The sequence below is a fragment of the Elephas maximus genome, chromosome 2, assembly GCF_024166365.1.
Source record: "Elephas maximus indicus isolate mEleMax1 chromosome 2, mEleMax1 primary haplotype, whole genome shotgun sequence".
Taxonomy (NCBI): Eukaryota; Metazoa; Chordata; class Mammalia; order Proboscidea; family Elephantidae; genus Elephas; species Elephas maximus.
The window spans coordinates 75,335,194-75,358,726 of NC_064820.1; the positions used below are offsets into that span (position 1 = coordinate 75,335,194).

Below are 23,533 nucleotides of genomic sequence, written 5' to 3' on the forward strand. Positions count from 1 at the left end.
CTTTGAAAATAATGATGTCTTGTCTCAAGGCTTTGAAACACTTGGCATGAGCTTTGTTATTTAGAGCAGTACAAATGTGTGAGTCAGTATTCAAAAGGAGCTATTTTTAAAAGATTGTAGCTGAATGGCTTCATGGATCCAGAGAGTTTAAAATGATGACAGCTAGATGCTGTGGTTAGGCCCTTATTTATGACTTTGTGGCATTAACTGTATAAAAATGTTTTATCATAGGAAAGTTAGAAAATATTTGCAGTTCTTTTAGTTTTTCTTGATGACTATAATTATTTTGAAAATTTTAGCACAATCTCCTTTGTTCTTTAGTCTCCAGTTCCCTTGGGAAGTTTTATGTTTAACTTCCTAGACGTGATACAGTGAGTTAGGGCTTCCCACAGCTTCTGTGTAGATCTTATGGTAATTTATGCAAATACTAGATTGAAAACACAGGGAAGTATACCAAATATGAAAAAAAAAAGGATGTTTGTAAAAGTTAATTCATTTGTCAAAACTGTTTAACTCTGTAGACCTTTGAAGGAAAATATTTGATGCAGATGGTAGACCCATAATAGTCTATCTTGGATAAATGGCAAAACAAATTTTATAAATTTTATTTGGTCTTAAAAAGTTTGAAAATCTAGTAGCTAATCTGAAGACAGTATATCAGAGTAGAATAGAAACTATCTGCAAAAATCCAAACTGCAAATATATGTTGAGGCTTAAGGAAAAGTCACAACACTTTCTCCTGGTCTGATTTATGAGCAAGCGGAGGGCTCTCACTGGTAGTGGAATTTATGTTTTTGTATTTAGGCATTTAAGTGATTAAGAGCTTTTTGTCTGATGTATAGTCAGGATTTGTCACCAAATAGTTCAAGATGTAACCCTCAATGTGAAACAGTTTAAAACAAGTTAGAGCAGTTTCTGCCTTCTCTAAAGATGGATGGGCTGTCCTTGTCATCTATTCAAAAGTACTTGTCCCGTACTTGCTAAAAGGCTTGTGGCACCCTTGCCCCCTAGATTACCAGGGATATATCCAGTTTCCCATCTCTTCTTGACTGCCCTAGAATTCAAATAAGTAGTAAGGAGAAGAAGGGAATGAGAGGGTGAGTGGGAAGGAATAAGAGGGTGAGGGGTAGGCATGAGAGGGTGAGGGAGGGGTGGGCATGAGAGGGTGAGGGGTGGGCATGAGAGGATGTGGAGTGGACATGAGAGGGTGAGGGGAAGCATGAGAGGGTAAGGTGGGCATGAGAAGGTGAGGGAGAGGGAGGAGAAGAATAGATTTTTATGAGGATCGAGTGTCTCTGGCAGCTGATAAGGGTTTCCTCCTGCCTCAATACCTACGATAATAGGCCCTGGTAGTTTCCTGGACATTTTGCTCTCCTGTTTGGACCTCAGGTGTGGATCAGGAAGTTGGTGAAGGCCCTCCCTCCATGGGTGTCCATATATAGTGGGACATGTGCCCTACTTAGTAGGTCCTATGCCTGGTGAACCCCAAGCTGGGCTAAGTATGGGTTGAAGGTCTAAATAGTCAACAGGACAGTGCATCTTCAGGGATAGCATCTTACCGGTGAGTGATTGGGCTGGGTTCCCATCTTCTTTTATGAGTGTGACAGGCTAAGAGTGGACTGCTAGACCTTTTTAGGATTTGGCCTCTCTCTGAATTGCTTCTGTAAGTGGCAGTGAGTGCCACTGAGAATGTACAGCACAGACATAGGTTGGGAATTTAGGCCTGAAAGACAAAGAGGAATCTAGGTGGCCATCAAACCAGTGTTGATTTTATCACATAAAATCATGATTAAAAAAGAAAACAAAACAATCAAGACAAGGCTAGAGTAAATAACAGAAACAAACTGTAAAAATTCGTTGTTGACTCTCTCATTCATTAATTTTTTTTGTGGTAAAGATATATTTAACAAAATATTTGCCATATCAACATTTTTTACGTGTACGGTTCAGTGACATTAATTGTGCCCATCATGTTGTACAGCCATCTCCACTATCTTATCCATTAACTTTTCCTCAGCAAACTTTTTGAGCTCCTGCTTTGTGGTGGGTACCATGCACTGGGTCTGTCTTTCAGTCAGCCACTGCCTGTCCAGCTGGAGCTTGAAGAGACAGAGAACTTTTGTTCCAGGAACTTTTGTTCCAGGAACTTTTGTAGCATGCTTTCTTTGACCCATTTCCATAAGTACAGTTTGTTGACTCTTGGGTTCCAAGTATTTGATACCTCTCTATAAGTTCAAAGTCGGCTTTTTTATTCACTTTGCTTGTTGAAAATCACACTCTTGAGAAGATCTATCTCTCTAGTGAAGTTCTTCGTTCTTCAAGTTTTCAAAACAATTAGCCTTCCCTGAAATCACCTAAAAATTTCTGCATTATAAAACAGCAGTTTGTGTTTTTCTTTTTCTTTTCCCTTATTTCTCCTGTGTGTTTGTGAGCATGGGGGGTGGGCATTCAGAGTGGTAGAGAGAGTGGTGGCGAGATGTAAATGAATTCTGTGGGCAGGAGAAAGAAAAAGATGCAAACACAGACGTGAAAGTGGAGTGATTCATTTTTCTTCTAACTGGGTTTCTTACTTTAAACTTAGTTATCACCAGGCTTGACTGTGTTCTGTTTTTTTCTCAAATTGGCCTTGCTGAATTTATCCTTTTTCTTTTAAGATCCTATCATTACCGCAACCATTTTCAGGCAGGCTAGTCACCTGAAATTGGCCCAAAGTTCTTAAAGTTGACCTTTAAAGGACAGTACATCTTTGTTTTGCTATATTCCAGCATATCCCTGGTGCCTACTACACAGCAGACACCCAGATATATGTTGAGTGAATGAATGAATGGATGACATACCAAGCCAACCATTTAACCGAACTAACCAGACAAGTGGATATCTTTACATGTAATACAACTTTTCTGAAACAAAACCAAAACAAAAAACTAGACTCTAGTACCTTAGGCATAAAGAATTGTGACATGAACTCATAGAATCTCTTACATTTCAAGCTTTGATCTGAAATTAAAGCATGCATAAATGTGTATTTGTTATTGTGAGTTAAAAGCCCTCTAAAATACATAAATCTTTTTTGAAATTTTTTAAGGATTTGCTAGAATATTTGGATACCCAGTAGGTATCATTGGAAACAATGGAGTCCTCTTTTCTGAATCTGCAAAAAAGGCAAGTACTCTTAAAAATGTTTTAAGATTTTCTGTTGTAGTTTAACATAATTCTGAAGATCAATTAATGAATTAAAATTTACTGCATAAAAGCTTTTAAATGATTAACCAGATGCCTTAACAAACAGAACTCTGTGTGTATGTGTGTGTATGGTTGTGGGTGTGAGTTAGTGTTAGAAACAATTTTTGTGGTGGCTTACTTTTTTTTTACATTAAACTATCTAGAGCACTATTAAAATATCAAATTATTAATTTTAGGAAAGTTCTTATAAAATACTCAAATTATAATTATATAGTAATTATAATTACCGTAGAAGACGTGACATATTCTAAGAAGATAGAGAACACATCTTGAGAGTTTCACTCTCAAGTGCTGCATGTGTTGAGGTATTCTAAGATCCTCTTCAGGTAGTTCTGAGACATGATTTGTTTATTTTGTTCTATCCTGTTATCAGTTTCTCTCTTTTCTGTTTTTACTTTTTGGAAAGGGGAGGATAGTAGGAGCTTATTCCTGGAGCTTTGGCTTTAAAAGAGGAAATTCTTGAATATCTTTTGGCTTAGTATTTGATTTCAGTCATCAGTGTCTCAGAGTTACCTAAACTTGGGATAAATGTAATTCACGCAGTTACTTGTTTTCTTAAAAAAAAAAAAAAAGATGTTTTGCCTCTTGAAATTAGAGTATACGGCAAGGTGAGATGTCTCTTACTAATATAGGTAGCATACTCTGAGGAAGAATTTGGCTTTGGTGAAGTGTTTTACCAATAATTTCAGTTTCTATATCCTATTCATTATTGTTCCCCTACCCTGATTATAAAACTGAAACAAGAAACTGAAAATAAAGGAAATAAAAAATCGTCCATAATTATACCAGAAATATTTTGTTATGTTTTTTTTATTCTGTTGTTTTTATTTTTTTATAAGATTGGTGTGTGTGTGTGTTTGTGTGTGTGTGTGTATATATAAATATAAAACCAAAACCAAACCCTTGCCATCGAGTTGATTCCAATGCACGGTGACCCTTTGGGACAGAGTAGAACTGCTTCATTGGGTTTCCAAGGAGCAGCTGGTAGGTTTGAACTGCCGACCTTTTGGTTAGTAGCTTAGCTCTTAACCACTGCGCTACTAGGCTCTCTCTCTCTATACACACACACACACACACACACACACACATATAAAACTATATATAGAGAGATATACAGAGGTTTTACTTGTTTTCATTTAATAGTGTATATGTAGTGTTTCTTTAAATATTTCTGAAGTAATGATATTTAATGAAATATGTAATGTACATATTTCAGTAAATGAAGTGTCAGGCTAAGGCCAAACAAAGCTCCACCCAGTTTTATTTGTTAGTATGGCACCAACAAAACTGAGCATTTTATTTGCCCTCAGCCCGGCATTTCCTTTGTTGAAATAAGCCACAGAGGTCTGTGTGATCTCCTTGTGCTTGTGAATACAGTCATATTGAGGTCAAGCAATCATGCTGAGATTCGGTGCCTCTCAAGGCTTTCCTAGCAAAGGCCAAGGGATCAGCCGATGGGAACCAAAACATAAAGAAATGGTTTATAAAAGTTTTCTTACTTCTGTAATTTTTAGAAGCTATGGAAAGGAACAGTTATAATTTTGTTTTATTAAATAATTAATTTCCTAGACTCAAGTTTGGAAGGTCCCTATCACTCATCCAATGTAAAACCCCATTTATTTGGGGTGTGTTGGTAAGAAAGATATATTTTACTGTAATCTTGGTGTGTGAAAGTATTTCAGGTGGTCATCAAAATGTAAATGCCATTCTAGCCATCCCATGTTTTTGTTGTTGTTATATCCCGTCAAGTCACTTCCGACTCATAGCGACCCCAAGGGTTTATATTCTATCCTTTTTAAAGTGAAGAACCAGAGAATATCTTATAGCAAGTGTCAACAGTTCTCACTGACAGGCAGTTCTTTCTTCTCTGTTATTTAAATTTTGCTTGCTGTTAGGAATGTTATGATTGACTACTTCCCCTGCATGGCAGTTGTCCTACAGCTGTGCACCAGTGGTTACACAGGTGACCGTCCAAAAGAAGTGCAGTACAAACCCACAGCCACACATCCTACTGATCATGGATCACCACCATAGTGTCATTGTTACTGTTAATATAAGGTCAGACTAGCCAAGCAAAGTGTATTTTTATTGTATTTGACCCAATTGTGATGTTGTTTGTAGGATGTGTGATGATTATAGATTTGATAATCCCCCTTTAAAAAGACTTTTATTTGCTTATAGGGATCTCACTTCATCCAGTTGTGCTGCCAAAGAAATATTCCTCTTCTGTTCCTTCAAAACATTACTGGTAAGAAAGTAGCACGTGGGACTAGATCTCCAGCAGAAGAGTGAGGCGAGAGGAGGTGATGGTGGAAGACTGTTGAGGGGACAGAGGAAACCAAGAACGAAACGCTACTGAATCCTTAGGGATGTTCAGAATGCAGAGGAGTCCTAAGAGCCCATGAAAGTGTTTGAGAAGGGCCGTTGGCTTGGGGTAGTTGGAAGAAACAGGGGAGTGGGGAGGCATGAAAACCAAGCAAGGAATCAATTTGAGTAGGAAAGGAATGGTCAAAAGTGTCAAATTGTTCAGCTATGTTAAAGAGAAGAGACTTGATAAAATGCCATAGGATTTGGTAAACTTCTGAAAAATAGTTTCAGTATGTATTGTGTACCCTCAAGTGTCTTTCTGGAGTGGAGTTGAAAAGATGTTAAAAAAAAAAAAAGCATGTAAAATGTCAAATGTTTTGTTACATACATATTTACTACAATTAAAAAAAAAGTTCACCTCACCAAAAAAAAAAAAAAAGCAAACGGAATGAAGTAATCAAATATAAACAGAAGTAAAAAATCAAGATCAAACAAAAAAGACACAAATGATGACTTTAACGGTCATCCTTTAGGTCATACTAAAGTGCAGTTTTTTTTTTTTTTATTTAAACTTTAGATGAAGGTTTACAGAACAGACTAGTTTCTCATCAGTTAGTACACACATTGTTGTATGACACTGGTTAACAGCCCTACGGTTGTCAACACTCTCCCTTCTCAACCCTGGGTTCCCTATTACCAGCTTTCCTGTTTCCTGCTACTCTCCAGTCCCCACACCGGGGCTGGTAAAAAAATAAAACCCTTTAATCTTGTTTTGTTCCATGGGCCTGTTCAATCTTTGGCTGAAGGGTGAACCTCAGGAGTGGCCTCATTACTGAGCTGAAAGGGTGTCTGGGGTCCATACTCTCAGGGTTTCTCCAGTCTCTGTCAGGCCAGCAAGCCTGGTCTTTCTTTTTGAGTTAGAATTTTTTTCTACATTTTTCTCCAGCTCTGTCTGGGATCCTCTTTTGTGATCCCTGTCAGAGCAGTCAGTGGTGGTAGCTGGGCACCATCTAGTTGTACTGGACTGATTCTGGTAGAGGCCTTGGTAGATGTGGTCCATTAGTCCTTTGGACTAATTTCTCCTTTGTGTCTTTAGTTTTCTTCATTCTTCCTTGCTTCCGAAGGCGTGAGACCAGTGGAGTGTCCTAGATGGCTGCTCAGAGGCTTTTAAGACCCCAGATGCTACTCACCAAAGTAGAATGTAGAACATTTTATTTATAAATTCTGTTATGCCGGTTGAGCTAGATGTTTCCTGAGACCATGGACCCCACAGCCCTCAGCCCAGCAGTTTGGCCCTCAGGGAGTTTGGATGTGTCTATGGAGCTACCATGGCCCTGCCTTGTACAGGCTGTGCTGGCTTCCCCAGTATTATGTACTGTCTTACCCTTCACCAAAGTTACTGCTTGTCTACTGTCTATTAAGTGTTTTTCCATCCCCACCCCTCCCCACTCTCATTACCATCAAAGATTGTTTCTTTTTGTATGAAACCTTTTCATGAATTTTTACAGTAGTGGTCTCATACAATATTTGTTGAAAGTACAGATTTTTTGTGAGCATCAGTAACAACAGTCTGTATTGCACACAGTTTGATGACAAGCTATGAAAGTCCAAGGAATGCTACAGGCACTCTTCCATCGATACAAGCTGATAACGTCGCAGAGATAGTCATGGAGCGCAGTATCTAACTCCATCCACTTTGTTCCTCATCTAAAATAATGAATGTTATAGTCTAAGAAGGAAGGTGACATTAAATATAATGTTTTTCCAGTATGAAAGTAATGCTTGTTCGTTAAAACAACGTTATAAAAGACAGTAAAGTAGAAAACAAATAACCGTAAAATAACTTCTGTAACATTTTGGTATGTTTTCGTCCAGTCACTCTCTTTTTTTTAGACATAGTTTAGTGGCTTATCATTTGGTGTTTTATGGTTTTTCTCATCACATTTATGACTTAAATCATTTCCCCTGCCCTTTTTGCTGTGACACATAGTATGGTAAAGGTACATAAAGCTTTTTCTCTTCATAATAATTCTTTTTTAGGAGAGGTTCCAGAAAAAGAATGGCTGTGCAAAAGATGCAAATGCTTGGAAGCCTTTGATATTTATTTCTGGTAAAAACTACGATAGATAGCCAACAGATTTAAAGGGATTGTAGTTTTGAGGAAGTAGAGGTCTGCATTTTTTTGAAAATGGAATGAAGTATATTTTGAGTCCACCTAGAAAATATTGTACCCAAGAAGTTAAGGTAAACAGTCTGGTTGTTGACAACATGACTTTAAATAGTAATGGTACTAAAAAATAAAATATCTTCACCTGGTGCTGTATTTAAGTTTTAGATATTTGATTTGATGAGTTTTGAGAGGAGTGATATCCAGAGGGTAGCCTGAAAGAGGACCCTATGTAGCAAACTATGTAAAAGGGCAGATAAAAATGATATTGAAGTTGAATTAGTCCAGGGGCCTTGTTTCTAATAATGATCCATGGTTTATTAACCAACATTAAGCTAAACATTGTGCTTTGAAGATACTTACATTTTAGTTTTGTTTTGCTCTTTTGATTAGGTGGGGGGCAAAGAGCAGAGGCTGAATTTTGTTTTGCAGTGATGCATGAGGGACCTGTGAGACATCCTGTTGGAGATATACAGAGGCAGTTGGATAAATCTTGAACTCAGAAAAGGTGTTTTTGCTGGAGATGGAAATGTAAGCACCATCATAATATTCAAAGATTTCATTTTACTTGGAGCCACAATCAACACCCATGGAAACAGCAATCAAGAAATCAAAAAACACATTGCACTGGGAAAATCTGCTGCAAGAGATCTCTTTCTAGTGTTAAAAAGCAAAGATGTCACTTTGAGGACTAAGGTATTTTCAGTCACCTCATATGCATGTAAAAACTGGACAATGAATAAGGAAGACAGAAGAAGAATTTATGCCTTTGAATTGTGGTGTTGGCGAAGAATATTGAATATACCATGGATTGCCAAAAGAACAAACGAATCTGCCTTGGAAGTAGTACAACCAGAACGCCCCTTGGGGGCATGGCGAGATTGCGTCTCACATACTTTGGACATGTTGTCAGGAGGGATCAGTCCCTGAAGAAGGACATCATGCTCAGTAAAGTAGAGGGTCAGCAAAAAAGAGGAAGACCCTCAATGAGATGGATTGACACAGTGGCAGTGGCTGCAACAGTGGGCTCAAGCATAGCAACAATTGTTAGGATGGCACAGGACTGGACAGTGTTTTGGTCTTTTGTGCTTGGGGTCACTATGAGTTGGAACCGACTCAATGGCACCCAACAACAACATTATAATATGGAGATGATGTTTAAAACTGTGGGAATAGATAAGAACATCTAGGAGAGAAGAGGGCTCAGGAACAATCTTTTCATTTTTTTCACAGAGATAAGAGTAAAGGAAGAAAGGGAGCATGATTATGCAGAGGTTTTTTGTTTTGTTTTTTTTTTTTTAGTAAAGCAAAAAGAAAGTTTTATTTGGCATATATTCAAAAAGGCGAAAGTGGGAAAATGGACAAGCATACTGCTAGAGCCATGTCAGCCTGTGTCCGAAGAATATTACAGAATAGGCAAGAGTGAGAAAACAGACAAGCACACTGCTAGAGCCTGTCTGACCAAGCCCAAGGAATGTTACAGAGCCGTCAGTATATATTAACATTATAAAACGGGCAAAACCATTGAAAGCTTCACCTTTTCTTAGATTGGCTAGAAACTGTGATCCTACATTTTGAATTGCCTTTCTTAATACAGGTTTCAGTAATGACAGGAGGGCCTTCATTGGTCCAACAAATTTTGCATTCACTGAATGCTAATAGAAAAAGATAATTGTCATTATACTTCAGGGCACGGTTGATGTATCCTTGTGAGCCCAGCCCCAACTGGGTCACATTCTCTATGTTCAAGGACAGGGAATAATGATTCCAATATTATTTTCTAAATCATTCCCTCCTTTTGCTCAGAGATTGGAGATAATACATCTATGATCAATACCTGGGCTTAGTTGAGCTCCTAGATGGCAGCCATTGCAGGCTCTTTAAACTCATGGTGCTGGTTTTCCACCGGATACCATCTGGTTCTTCACCAGGATCTTAAGATGTTCTCATCAATTGCATTGCTGAAGTGAACAGACTCAGTGTACATCAACATTTTGCCTTTTATGCAGAGTTTTTTTTAGAGGTGGAAAGGAGAAGGCTTGGAGAAAGTCAAATGAGATGGCGTCAATCTCCTTTTTGAAGGCAGAATCATCTACAGGAATAGTGGAGGGGGGAGGCAGTGAGAGAGCGGGGTTGCCATGAGAGCTTGAAGAAAGTTGATATTTGAGACAGCTGTTGTTGAAATGTTACAGGTAGTCAAGATGAGGTAGCTAAGGGGGTTTCTGGGCTATTCTGACGGCCCAGTGGAGATGGGTACCTGGAGGAAGCAGAAGGTGCTCTTTGAAGGCCAGGACTGTTCATGTCATTACTGTAGTGCCCCCAGCATCAACTATAGGTACTCCATAAATATTGGTGGAATCGAATGACCCAATACTGGAGATTTACAGAGCAGGAATAGTGGTGATCAAGTGGGCAAGTAAGTCTGTGGTTCATGAATGAAATGCCTTCCCTGGAAACTGGGTTGGGTAGGGAGGTAAATAAAGCCTGTCTTGGTGTTTAGGGGGAGAAGAAGGAGGAGTCCAAGGCCTAGAGTTCACAGTGAAGCTACAGAGCAATTTCAACAGAGTTGAGGGGCTTGAAGAAGTGGAAGGACCCTGTATAATGAGTTTTTAAAATTTTGCTATTGAGTCACTGCCAAGGACTCTTACCCATCTCTATAAAACATTAATCTTCACTTCATCAGAGTTTTAAGGCAGCATTTCAGAAGGAATAATCCATATTTTTAAACCAGGTCAGTGCATACTGAAGCCCTCTCTGTTGGGCTTATCACTGTACTTTTTCCCTGGCTTGCCATGTCACATTCTTTCATCATCAAGCTACTGTTGTGAGATAATTTTTTGAAGATAAATTGCATCGTTATAGAAGATCTTGTGTGTATCAGATGAACCATCTTAGGAAAGTTGAGAAAGTGATTGGAGAAAATTTTATTTTACCTTTTAAAGCAAACTTTTTTGGGGTATATTTCACGTATAAATATTAGGGTGGGAGGGCTGTAGTAAAATTAATTTAAGGCAAGATGTACTTACAATACCCTTGGGGGAATTGACATTAATGCCATCACCCACAGGCTCTGTTCTTTCTCTTAGGATTTATGGTTGGTAAAGACTATGAAGCTGAAGGAATTGCCAAGGACGGTGCTAAGCTGGTGACTGCCGTAGCCTGTGCCAATGTGCCTAAGATAACCGTCATCATTGGGGGGTCATATGGGGCTGGAAACTATGGGATGTGTGGCAGAGCATATAGGTAGGTGGTTGTCATGATTGTATCTGAAACATACTTCAAGTATAATTATAGTCAGTTTATTTTAGGTTTACTTAAAATATAGGGTGGCATTCACAAACTTTAATCAGTTATACCATACTTTGTGTCATCTGAAGGGGTGAAATTAAATTTAATACTAAGATACTACTTGGAAGAAATCTACAATGGGGATGGAGAAATATTTTAAAATGGCTAATAATGAAAACTACCACCCTCAGTTTGTCATACTGTAGTTGCTTATGTGTTGCCATGGTGCTGGAAGCTATGTTGTCGGTCAGGGTCACCCACGGTGGACAGGTTTCAGGGGAACTTCCAGACTAAACTAGACTAGAAAGAGAGGCCTAGTGATACACTTCTGAAAATTAGCAATGAAAACCTTATGGATCACAACAGAACATTGTTAACTTGCTTGCTTTGGACACATCATCAGGAGGAATCAATCGCTAGAGGAGGACCTTGTGTTTGGTGAAGCAGAGGGCCAACAAGGATGGGGAAGACCGTTGGTGATGGATTGGCACAGTAGCTGCAACAGTGGACTCAAGTGTGCTGGCAGTTGTGAAGATGACGCAGGACCGGGCAATGTTTCAGTCTGTTGTACCCAATGAGTCGGAATCTATTTGGTGGCAGATATCTATCTAATAATGAAAAATTAGATATCAAAACTTCTCTGATACAACTAAAGTCTTCCTTTGAGAGAGGTATATAGCCTTAAATGTATATTCTGGAAAAGAAGGCTGAAAATCAGTTGAGCCAAGCATCTAGCTCAGGAAGATGGAAAAAGTACGGCATGTTAAAACACAAGGAAAATAGGAAAAAGGACATAATAGAGAACAAACATAAAATAGAAGAATCAATAAAGCCAAAAGTTGTTTGTTTGAAAAGGTTAATAAAATCAATAACCCTAGGCAAGACTGAAAATTAGAGAAGGCACATATAACCAATATCTAGAGTGGAAAACAGGATATGACTACAGATATTAAGAGGCTATTATAAATACCTTTATGCCCAGTAAATTTAGATGAAATGGATAAATATAGTTTATCAAAGCAGACACGAAAAGAAATAGAAAATGTAAGTAGCTTTATAAATATTAAAGAAATTGTATCTGTAATAAAAAAAGTCTTCCCACAAAGAAAACTGCAGGCCAAGAGAGCTTCAATTCTACTAAACATTTATGGAAGAAATAAAACCAGTCTTATAAAAACTCTTCTAGAAAGAAGAAAAAGAAAGAACAGTTCCCAATTTGTTGTGTGAAGCTAGTATAACCCTGATTATCAACCTGACAAGGGCATTTACAGGAAAGGAAGTTTATAGGCTAATTTCATTCATGAATATAGATGTAAAAATGAACCAGTAACACCAAATCCAGCAATATATAAAAAGGTTCATCCAAGATGACTAGGTTGGGTTTATTTTAGAGATGTAAGGTTGATTTAAAAATCAATTCAGTACTTTAACTGAATAAAGGAGAGAAATTATACAATCACGTCAAGAACTACAGACACAATATTTGATGAAATTAAACAGCCACTTATGATAAAAACTCTCAGCAAACTAGAAATAGAAGGGAACTTCCTTAATCTGATATTGGATACTTACAAAAAAACTTACAGCAAATGTCATAGTTAATGATGAGATGTTGGAAGTTTTTTTTTCTTTGAGATTGGGAATAAGGAAATGCCTGGTTTTTCCGCATTTATTCAACATTGTGCTGGAGTGTTTAGCCAGTGCAGTATGATAAGAAAAAGAAATAAAAGACATAAGGATTGGAAAGAAGGAAATGTATTTCATTATTCTAAGACAACGTAATTGTTCCCATAAAATGCCCAGAAGAATCTACAGATAAATTGTTAGAATTGATAAGTGAGTTTAGCAGGCTTGCTGGCTACAAGGTTAATATACTAAAACAAGAAAAATTTTAGCACAAGTTAGAAAATGAAATAAAAAGATTCCATTTACAACAGCATCAAAAAACACCAAACACCTAGCAATAAATCTAATGAAAAATGTATAAGACTTATATACACAAAGCTGTAAAACATTGTTGAAAGAAATTTAAAAGTCTTAATAAATAGAGGAATATACCAAGTTTATGGATTAGAATTCTCAAAACTATAAAGAATTAAAATTCTTCCCAAATTGATCTATCAATTTGGTATACGTTGATCTCAATGTAGCCCCAAACAAAATACTAGCAGTTTTTTTATTTTGAATTTTAATTAAAAAAATTTTTGATAGAACTTATGCTGGCTGTAAAAATTTAAATGGAAATACAAAAGGCCAAGAATAGCCAAGATGCTCTTGAAGAAGAGGAAGGAGGGGAGATTTGCTTTTCCAGATATGAAGATTTACAATAAAGTTGTTGTTTTTAGGAGCCCTCGAGTTGATTCCAACTCTTAGTGACTCTGTGTACAACTGAATGAAACACTGACTGGTGTGATAAAGTTGCAGTAACTACAACAATGCAGGTTGTGTAGTATTTGTGCAAGATAGATAAGTGGATGAGTGGATTAGAATTGTGAGCCAGACACAAATCAACCCATTTATTGGTGCGTGATTAATGACAAAGATGGTGCTGAAGGGTCGTGGAGGAAGGATGCGTTCTTAATAAATGGTGCCAGGCCAACTGGATTCTACATGAAAACAAGTGAAAATTTGTCTCCACATCATACACAAAAGTCATTCCTGGTGGATTGTGGATATAAATGTGAAAGGCACTTCTGGCAGACACTTTAGAATACAGGACTAGAGAAAGATTTCTTAAATAGGAACAGAGAACACTAACCATTCAGAGAAAGATTGATAAATTGGACTACATTAAAATTAAAAATTTCACCAAGAGACATCATTAAGAGAGTGAAAAAAAGGAAGCCGTAGATTTTTGTGTTTGTAACAAGTAGTTGAGAAAGACTTGTGTCTGGACAAACTTATAGAAAAAAGGCTGAGAGACTTGGACACTTCACAAAAGAAGGTATTCAGATGGCCAATAAACATGAAATGGTATGGTACAATCTCATTAGTCATCAAGGAAATGCAAATTAAAAACACAATGAGAAACCAGTACACACCCAACAGAATGGCTGAAGTAGAAAAGACTGGGCTGGTATAAGAATGTGGATCTTTCATACACTGCTGGCAGGAGTAAATGGATGCACGCCCAGCAACTCTACTCAACCAAAATAGGTGCACATGCACCCCAAAAGACTTGCGCAAGAATGTTCCTGGCAGCACTGTTCATTATTTCTAGCCCCAAAGTGGAGAGGACTTACACTTTTATCCACAGTAGAATGGTGTGCTACACAGCTATAAGCATCAACTTAGTAAAATCTTACAAACAACAGTGTTGAGTGGAAGAAGCCAGGCACAAAACAACACACTGTATGGTAAAGTTTAAAAATAGGCAACTCTATACTGTAATGGTAATCCTGGTGGTGTAGTGGTTAAGCACTACAGCTGCTAATCAAGAGGTTGGCAGTTCAGATCCTCCAGGCACTCCTTGGGAACTCTATGCGGTAGTTCTGCTCTGTCCTATGGGGTTGCTATGAGTCGGAATTGACTTGACAGCAGTGGGTTTTGGTTTTTATACTATAATACTAGAAGTCAAGGTACTAGTTACTTTAGGGAGGAAAGAGTGGTTAAGAGGAAGCATGCAAAGAGCTTCTGGACCCCTGGAAGTGTTCTTGACTTGGTAATGTTCACTTTGTGGTAGGCAATTCACTGAGCTGTATGTTTATGCTCTGTGTACTTTTTTTTTTTTTTAATATTTTCTATGTTTCGTGAGAGTATACACAGCAAAACAGGCTCATATTTAATAATTTCTATACTTAATGTTCAGTGATATTGATTGTATTCTTCACATCTGTCAATATTCGCATTATTTCTGTTCTATATTGTTCCATTCTCATTTATTTAATCTCACTGGCCCTTCCCCCCCACCCTCTCATCTATGCTTTAGAATAACTTGTCCATTTGGTCTCATATAGATGATTTTTAAAAAGAATGCAGTACTCAAGGGTGACATTCTTTACTTCTGGAGCTAATCTGCTATTTCAGGAGAAGGTGAATTCAGGGCATAGTTTCGGTTCAAGGTTTAAAGAGTATCTCACGGCAAATAGTCTCAGGGATTCCTCCAGTCTCAATGGGTCCAGTAAGCCTAGATTTAGAGAATTCGAAGTTCTGTTCCACATTTCTTTCCCTTTCTGTCAGGATCCATCTATTGTGACCCTGATCAGAGCTTTGTGTACTTTTCTGTATGTGTATTATACTTTAGTTAAAAAAAAAATTAAAAAGATCCACTGATGCATTCATCACAGGCATTATTGTTTTTAAAATATTAAAACATTTTAAAACATTGAGGAACGGTAGAGTTGGGACACCTGCGACTGAGGGCATTGAGACAGCGGTAAAATGATTTGTAGACTTGGGAAGTAGAACTCAGTTCCCTTGATCTGGCCTGCAGTGAGTTTTCTGCCTCCTCTTTCCACTCTCCCTCTGGCTTATTCTAATCCAGCCCTACTGGCTTCCTTGCTATTCTTCAGATGTGCCAAGTGTTCTCCCATCTCAGTGTTTTCAAACTTGCTCTTCCTTCTACCTGAATTCCCATCCAGGTGTCTGCATGGCTGGTTCCTTCCACTCCTTCTTGGTGATATGACTTTACCCTGGCCCCTCTCTGAAATTGCAGACTTCCCCAGCTCTGTATTCCTGATCTCCTTCTCTGCTTTATTTTTCTCTACCTAACATATTAGAGGAGCCCTGGTAGCACGGTGCTTAAGAGCTATGGTGAGCTATGGCTGCTAACCAAAAGGTCAGCAGTTCAAATTCACCAGATGTTCTTTGGGAACCCTATGGGGCAGTTCTACTCTGTCCTGTAGTGTTGCAATGAGTCGGATCGACTTGATGGCAGTGGATTTGGTTTTTGGCTTAGCATACTAGAGGTTTTACTTATTTATAGTCTGTCTTCCACCACTATAACATAAGCTCCATAATGGCAGGGATTTTTGCCTTATTTTGTTCACTGTGTATCCTGAGTACATGGAGCAGAGCCTGGTGTACTGTAGGCATTCAGTGAGCATCTTAGTGAATGAATTAATCTTTTTTTAAATTCACTACTATCCTTATGCCATGTGTGCTTTTGGCTTTTTGGGTTATCATGCCTGCTGTATGTTGACTGAAGTGGTTCAAATGTCATTTGTTGAAAAGAAAGCCTGTCTAGCTCATGACCGCAACTATATTTCCATCCAAATGGGCTGCCGAGCAGAGCTTTAGAAAGCTTGCTCCTGTGCACTCCCATTCTTCCTCAAAAAGTATCTCATTGTTGGAAATGGAAAAAGAAAAGACTTTCTTTTTTGCATGTTCAAATGGATTAAAAACAAAAGATGACGACTTGTTTACGGGTTTTTCTGAAGTGAATCAATGTATTTGTTGCAAATTTAAATCAGAACCTTTTTTTTTTTTTGCCTATTATGTTGGCAAAGGTGGGTGATCCCATACCCATTATTGGCTGGAGGTCTGAGGAGACAGGTGCACTTCAACACTGTTAGTTGTTGTATATAGTAATACAACAACTGTGGAGAACAATTTGGCAACTTCTGTTGTGGAAACATGCCTGCAAGTGCCCAGATAGATAAGTACAAGAAAGTTTATTACAGAAGTATTGTAGAAACAAAAAATTAGGAAGGCTCATAGGTAGAGAAGTATTAAATACACTGTTGTACAGCCATGTAGTGGAGTGCTCTGCCACCATTAAAAAGAATAAAGTAGACTTCTGTGTACTAACTTTGAATGGTTTCCAAGATGGACTGCTAATGAAAGCTTAAGTTGCAAAAGAGAATTATGGCGTGATCTTTTATTTTTTGTTTTGTTGAAGATAAATAATAATGGTGATACTATATTAGTACATTTCTAGAAAGAAAAGGAAGACAAATGTATCCAACCATCAGAAGGGTTGAGAATCAGTGACTGGCATTTCAAGAAACTCTTTCTACTTTATGTAATTATGTAGTTTTGGAGGTTTGTGTTACATTGCATTATAAAGTCTATAAAAACATGTATATGTATTCAAAGTGTATTAGCTCAGCTTCTCAGTTGGGATCATTTACAGGAGTGGTCTCAACTGTCACTACATGCCAGAATCACCTGGAGAACTTAAAAATCACATCCATGCTCAGGCTCCATCCCTGGAGATTGGTCTGGTATTTTTTTTAAAGCTCTCCAAATGATTGTAATATGCAGCTAGAACTAGAATTAGAGCCACTTATATAAAGGGGAAACATGGGCCTCTGACAATTAGCAAACCTGTGTTGTACAATGAATTAATTTGACTCCTTTTTTCTTCCCCCTAGTCCAAGATTTCTTTACCTGTGGCCAAATGCTCGCGTCTCAGTGATGGGAGGTGAGCAGGCAGCAAGTGTGTTAGCAACAATAGCAAAGGACCAAAAAGCACGGGAAGGGAAACAGGTAAATGCCACTCCTTATCCATCTCTGGGTTAGGCTTTCACCAGTGAGCACCCAGAACCAAGGAGCAGAGAGCCCAGAATCACTCTGTGTTTGTGGGTAGGTGGGATTCCGGAATGAACTATTTGGCTTTCTTTTGGACAAAAGCTGACCTAGAAGTTGTTTCAGCAGTTTTGGCTTACTCATACATTTTCTACATTTCTTCTTTTAAAGCTGTTTCATTTGGGGCGCCTTCTTTGTGATAGTTTATAGGTTTTTCAGAATTGCCAAGAAAACACTTCAGAAACTGCCTGTGACTGTGTGAAGCATAAAGATGTTTAAGTCTTAGTCATTTTCGATTAGTGAGATATAAATACATCTGATTTATTTCTTTGATTTTATGACCTAAAGCAGCAGATTTTTTTTTTTTTGTATTTTACATTTCAGTTGTTAAGGATACCTTGAGTGGGAGGGCTCCGGTTGCCTAATGAGAAATGTATAATGCGATTATACTGTGAAAGTGTAAAAGAGGAAAAATGGAAAGGGCAGTGGAGACTTGATGAAAGGCAAATCAGCAAGTGGCTTTTAAAAACTGATTCTTTTGTTTGTGTCTCTGTTAGAGTCTTCTGAAATTTTGCATTAAATTTTGTTAAAACTTTTAACTATTTTGTATAAGCAACAAGCCTGAAAATGATTGCTGCAGGTTCCTGAAATTGTTCAGGTGCACTGTTGCCTCAGCACAGCAGGGAATTAAGTAGAAGAGGTCCTACCTTTTCAGGCCCTCAGCCCTGCTGTTCAGGGGTCAGCTGATCAACCACCTAGTTTGCAGGGTGTTCAGGAATCATCTGGTCAACCACCCAGTTTGCAAGGTTGGGGAAATATAAAGTCAGAGAAGGGTGTTCCCACTTCCCTGTAAAAATGGCTTGGGGGCAGCATCTGACCTCCTGTAACTTCACAAGAGGGAAGGAGAAAATCAATGGCCCCAGGCTGATTCCCGTGAGGCAGAGGGCAGACATGCTTCCCTTCTCCATTTTTACCAATTCTTATACCAACTGTCCCTCCCACCGTGCTCTCTACTACTGTGCCGGGTTTGAAAATTTGTTGCAATGGCCACACAGAACTCACAGACCATACTCACAATTACGGGGCATATTAGGGAACTAACAGGTTATACAATTCAGGTTCAGGGACGCTTAGGATACAGTTCTTCCATCAGGATGGCATCTTCTCAGCCATGCCTGCAGGCATGCCTCTCTCTGGCCCCTCAGTCTCTGCCCTGCTTGGGCAAGTGTTACAAAGCTCTTTTAGCTCTGTTGATAAGTGCCCAGAGGCACCCCACTCCACCAGTAAGCCTTGGCCATAAGGTGCTCAGCTCTGGCTCCGTGGGTCTGCAAACCTAGCTTGACCGAGTGTCTGGAGGCAGCCTACTCCCCAGCAAGCCTCCTGTCTGAAGGTGCTCAGCTTTCTTCTCCTGGCTCACCATGCCTCCTCCTGCCTCTGGGATGCCTCATTTAAGGCCTAGTGGAATGGCAAAACTGGCCAGTCCCTTCATTAGGGTTCCATAGACCTTATTTGCATGGTCCCACCCTGACATGGGTGCCACGAACTTTAGTTGCATTATTAGCAAGCTGTCCAATCCCCTTGATAGGCCACAATTATCTTATACGTATACTTCCATCCAAACGCTTGGGTGGGATTTACAAGAGCATGGTGAGAAAGTCCACAAAAGCGATCCATCGCACCGCACTCCTCGAATGCACCTATCTATGCTTCACGTCCCTGATTGTCTTTTCCGAGCAGCAGGAGCTCTACAGACTTGAGCTGAGGTTTCAGGTTTACTTTAGTATCACTTAGTATCAAAGCAAAGGGAGAGCTCTGTGGGGGTGGGGTGAACAGGGTGGGATTTGAAATCCTACCAGATATTTCAAAGATGTGTCCTAAACTCTGAAGCCTAGCGTTGTTGTTGTTGTTGTTAGGTGTCGTCAAATTAGTTCTGTCTCACAGCAGTCCTATGTACAACAGGGTGAAACACTGTGGCATCCTCAATCATTGCTATGTTTGAGCCCATTGTTGCAGCCACTGCGTCAATCCATCTTCTTCTGTTTTGCTGACCCTCTACCTTACCAAGCATGATGTCTTTCTCCAGGGACTGGTCCCTTCCTGATAACATGTCCAAAGTATATGAGGTGAAGTCTTGCCATCCTTGCTTTTAAGGAGCACTCTGGCTGTACTTCTTCCAAGACAGATTTATTTGTTCTTCCTCAAGTCCATGGTATACTCAATATTCTTCATCAGCACCATAATTCAAAGGCATCGATTCTTCTTCAGTCTTCCTTATTCACTGTCCAGCTTTCACATACATATGAGGCAATTGAAAATATTGTGGCTTGGGTCAGGTGCATGTTAGTCCTCAAAATGGCATCTTTGTGTTTCACCATATTACAGAGGTCTCCTGAGGCAGATTTGCCCAATGCAGTATGTTGCGTGATTTGTTGACTACTGCTTCCGTGGGCATTGATTATGTATCCAAGAAGCCTAGCATGGTGATTGCTTTTTTTTTTGATATACGTATAATTCTGAATTCATCTATTTTCATATGTGAAAGGAAAGTACAGGGCACTAGTGGACCTCCCTCCAAATTCCTGATCTGTAAAATGATATTAAAGTATTTACAGAAAAGAAGGGGTGATTTATTTGAAATAAGTCTTTTGTTTTTGGCGTGGGAGTTTTTTTAAGTTGAAAATATTTTTCAGGATTTCAAAATAAGTTCGTATGAAGATTTTTACATCTGAATTAATTATCACTTGCTCCTGGTAATACTTGATAGGCAAGGCATTAAAATTTTAATTAGGGAAAAATATCTCTCGGCTATCCAGGAAATTGACTGAAGAGTTTATTCAAGGTGTGGTTGATGTTTACCCCTTAAGCTTTAAAATTTTTTACATTTTAGCCATTTCGAGTGAAAATTAGATACTTCACCTTTTTAAACAGGGGCTGTTATATATAACGTAGCCGCTTTGCTATGTTGTGTCATTCACATGTGTTATTGTACCCAGCTGCAGTACAGCAGTACCCTTGGTTTTGACTTTCCATTAAGTGGCCTCAGATGTTGTTTCTGATAAGGGAGAGGTAATGGTGCACTCACTTGTTACTCGTGTCTCAGGTGAGGTAATGCATGTTAAAGCATCACTTCTAATCTATACCTGATTCTGCTTATGTAAGTTATAATATTATTATTCATAAAACCTTTGCACCTTTTTTTTTGAGGTCATCTAAACAGGATCTGTTGTTTCATTGAAGCCCACTTTCTAATGGTCTCTCTTCTTTCAGTTCTCCAGTGCTGATGAAGCAGCTTTAAAAGAGCCCATCATTAAGAGGTTTGAAGAGGAAGGAAACCCTTACTATTCCAGTGCAAGGTAGGAAGGAGCCAGTGGCTCGCTGCCTGCTGGGGGCGTCTTGGCAGGGCAGCTTTATACGCAGCTTTATATTGGTCTGAGCAGTCAGGATGGTCCAGCCCTGTGGGAATGAAAAAATCATCTTTGCACACGCTTGATTTTGTGCTGCTGCCTCTTTCTAATGGGAACGCCTGCTGCTGAAACACTGTCCCTCTTCCCAGGCTTCCCAGTGCTGTGGATCCACCACCATTTGCCACCCCGTCCCCCGCCCCAGTGACTGGAGGGCACTGCAGCCAGAGGTGCCGAAGTCTTCAGGCCCTGGCTTCTGGGCCATGCTAGGAGCTGGGCAGTTAAGAGTTACAATCCTGACTGTTTCACTTTCAGGATTTAGGCTTTATTTTTTACTTAAAAATGTGGATGCCTGTCATACCACTCTCTTTGATTATTTTGTTTTTACCCCATTTTAAGCCTGAGATCGAAAACTTACTGGCGCTTGTTAACAAGTGTGCTGGCACATTCAGGAGGTGATTAGTCACAGCCAGGGTTCATGTGTCAGTGCAAAGTAATTACCTCACGCGCATTGCAGCTGCTAGCTGTTTGTTTCTTATACCACTTAATGAGGTAATAAATTATCATGCTTGTCTCAGCTGGAGATGGGCTTTCAGACTTCTTCCTTCCCAACAACTTTAATGTTCTCCACTCTGAAGGATAAGCGTCATGTTTTTCTTTTATCCCTTGGGCAGATGGAAAAAAGAAAACAACTATTTGTGTCTTTTAAAATTAGGTTATGCTGTGATTTATGACTGGTACTTGTGAAGGCAAACTGGAGAAGAGGGAGAAAGGAAAATCAAGCGTTAGGATCCATTTTCAGTCATTGGAACGCATCCTTCCTGGCAGGCACGGCTCTTAACCGCTGGTGTGCAAAGATGAAGCGTACCTATTTTCAAGAGCGTAATTAGTGTCCGAGTTCATATAATACCATTTGGGGTTTTAAAAAAGTCTTGTTTCTCCCCTTGCTAAATACATGTCTTTACAAAAGAATTTACAGGCATATTTTTGTTGTGGTGGGCCATCATTTAATTAAGAACAAAATATTTTTACAGTCTTTGATTTGAGAAATAATCATTTTCCTCTTTTTGCCATCATTTAAACAGACTTATACAGTAGCCAGTAAAAGCAAAGGAGAACTAGCAAACCATCCAGGAGATTTAAGATAAATTTTTTTTTTTTTTTTATACAGTAGCCAGTAAAAGCAAAGGAGAACTAGCAAACCATCCAGGAGATTTAAGATAAAATACAAAATATGTACTGCAAGTTCACCTACAGTTTTTTCACGTAGGATTTCGACTGAAATTCACAGACAGTTGAAATATTAAACTTTGAAAAATGGCATATTTTATGTGAGCTGTTCGTTTGTCTTCCAGCCCTCGCTGAGATGTCATCTCTTGAAAGAGATCGAATCCTTTATTGTTTTCATATGATCACCGTCTTTTTTTTATTGCGCTTTAGATGGTTTACAGAACAATTTAGTTTCTTATTAAATAATACATATATTGTTTTGTGACATTGGTCGCCAACCTTGCGACATGTCAACACTCTCCCCTTCTCGACCTTGGGTTCCACATTCCCATTTGTCCAGCTTTCCTGTTTCCTCCTGCCTTCTCATCTTTGCCGCTGGGTTGATGTGCCTATGCCCATTTAGTCTCATATACATGGTTGAACTGTGTGTATTATTGTTTGTTTTATGGGCCTGTCTAATCTTTGAGCTCAAGCATACAAACGATTGTGTGGATGGTGCAGGACCAGGCAGTGTTTCATTCCATTGTACAGAGGGTTGTTATGAGTCAAAACCAACTTGACAGCAGCTAACAACAACAGCAGTCTTTGGCTGAAGGGTAAATTTCAGGAGTGACTACAGTACTCAGTTAACAGGGTGTCCAGGGGCTATACTCTCAGGGTTTCTCCAGTCTCTGTCAGACCAGTAAGTCTGGTTTTTTTTTTTTGGTGAGTTTGAATTTTGTTGTACATTTTTCTCTAGTTCCTTTTTTTTTCTTTCTTTCTCATGGATTGCATTCAAGGTAGGAGAACAGATGACCCAGACAGACTTATCTCTGGAAATAAATGTTAAAAGACAGTAAGGTTTTTCTATTAATGTATAGATGCTTAGCCTTCCTTGTGAAACAGGTGGTGACATGGAGACAGCAACTTTCTCTCAAAGATGAAAGGGCTTTCAAGCCAGCTTAGGACACCTTCCTTGGGTTTCGCTTAACAATAAAACTCCCTGGTCTGGATAGGCTTGAACATGGCTAGATCTGTCTTTTCAGAGAGCTCTGTCATTGTCTGCTACTGTAATGTCCTTAGTTTTTCTTAACCCTTACATATCACAAATGCGACACACTGGTTTTGTTCTGCTCAGTTGTTCTTATAATCAAACTTTAATCAGGTGTTTGATTACCTCAGCGTTTTTAATGGACACCACTAATCAGCCACTTCTTACTGGGCCTGCTGTATCATTGCTGTAGCCTGCAGAAGGGGGTGTGATCAGTTGACATGGGTTACAAATTACAAGGGTGGCTTTCTTTTATTGGCTGTTGATACTTTCAAAGTCCCTCTTATGAATGTTTTATGAGCAAAGATTTGATTCCTGCTCTGTCTGTGTGCCTTAATAATTGATGCTATGTTCAGATCCTGAAGGCAGTTTATTTAGAGAAACGAAAACTGCCACCTA

At 39.0% G+C, this 23,533-nt stretch overlaps 1 protein-coding gene across 1 annotated transcript in view; it reads left to right on the plus strand.

Moving 5' to 3' along the window:
- MCCC2 (methylcrotonyl-CoA carboxylase subunit 2) overlaps positions 1-23,533 on the plus strand; it is an 80,963-nt gene that overhangs the window by 51,306 nt on the left and 6,124 nt on the right. Inside the window, exons 12-16 of the mRNA XM_049865262.1 lie at positions 3,086-3,162; positions 5,425-5,491; positions 10,804-10,960; positions 17,320-17,434; positions 20,741-20,826. Of these exons, the coding sequence (XP_049721219.1) occupies positions 3,086-3,162; positions 5,425-5,491; positions 10,804-10,960; positions 17,320-17,434; positions 20,741-20,826 (502 nt within the window). The remainder of the gene's footprint in view (positions 1-3,085; positions 3,163-5,424; positions 5,492-10,803; positions 10,961-17,319; positions 17,435-20,740; positions 20,827-23,533) is intronic.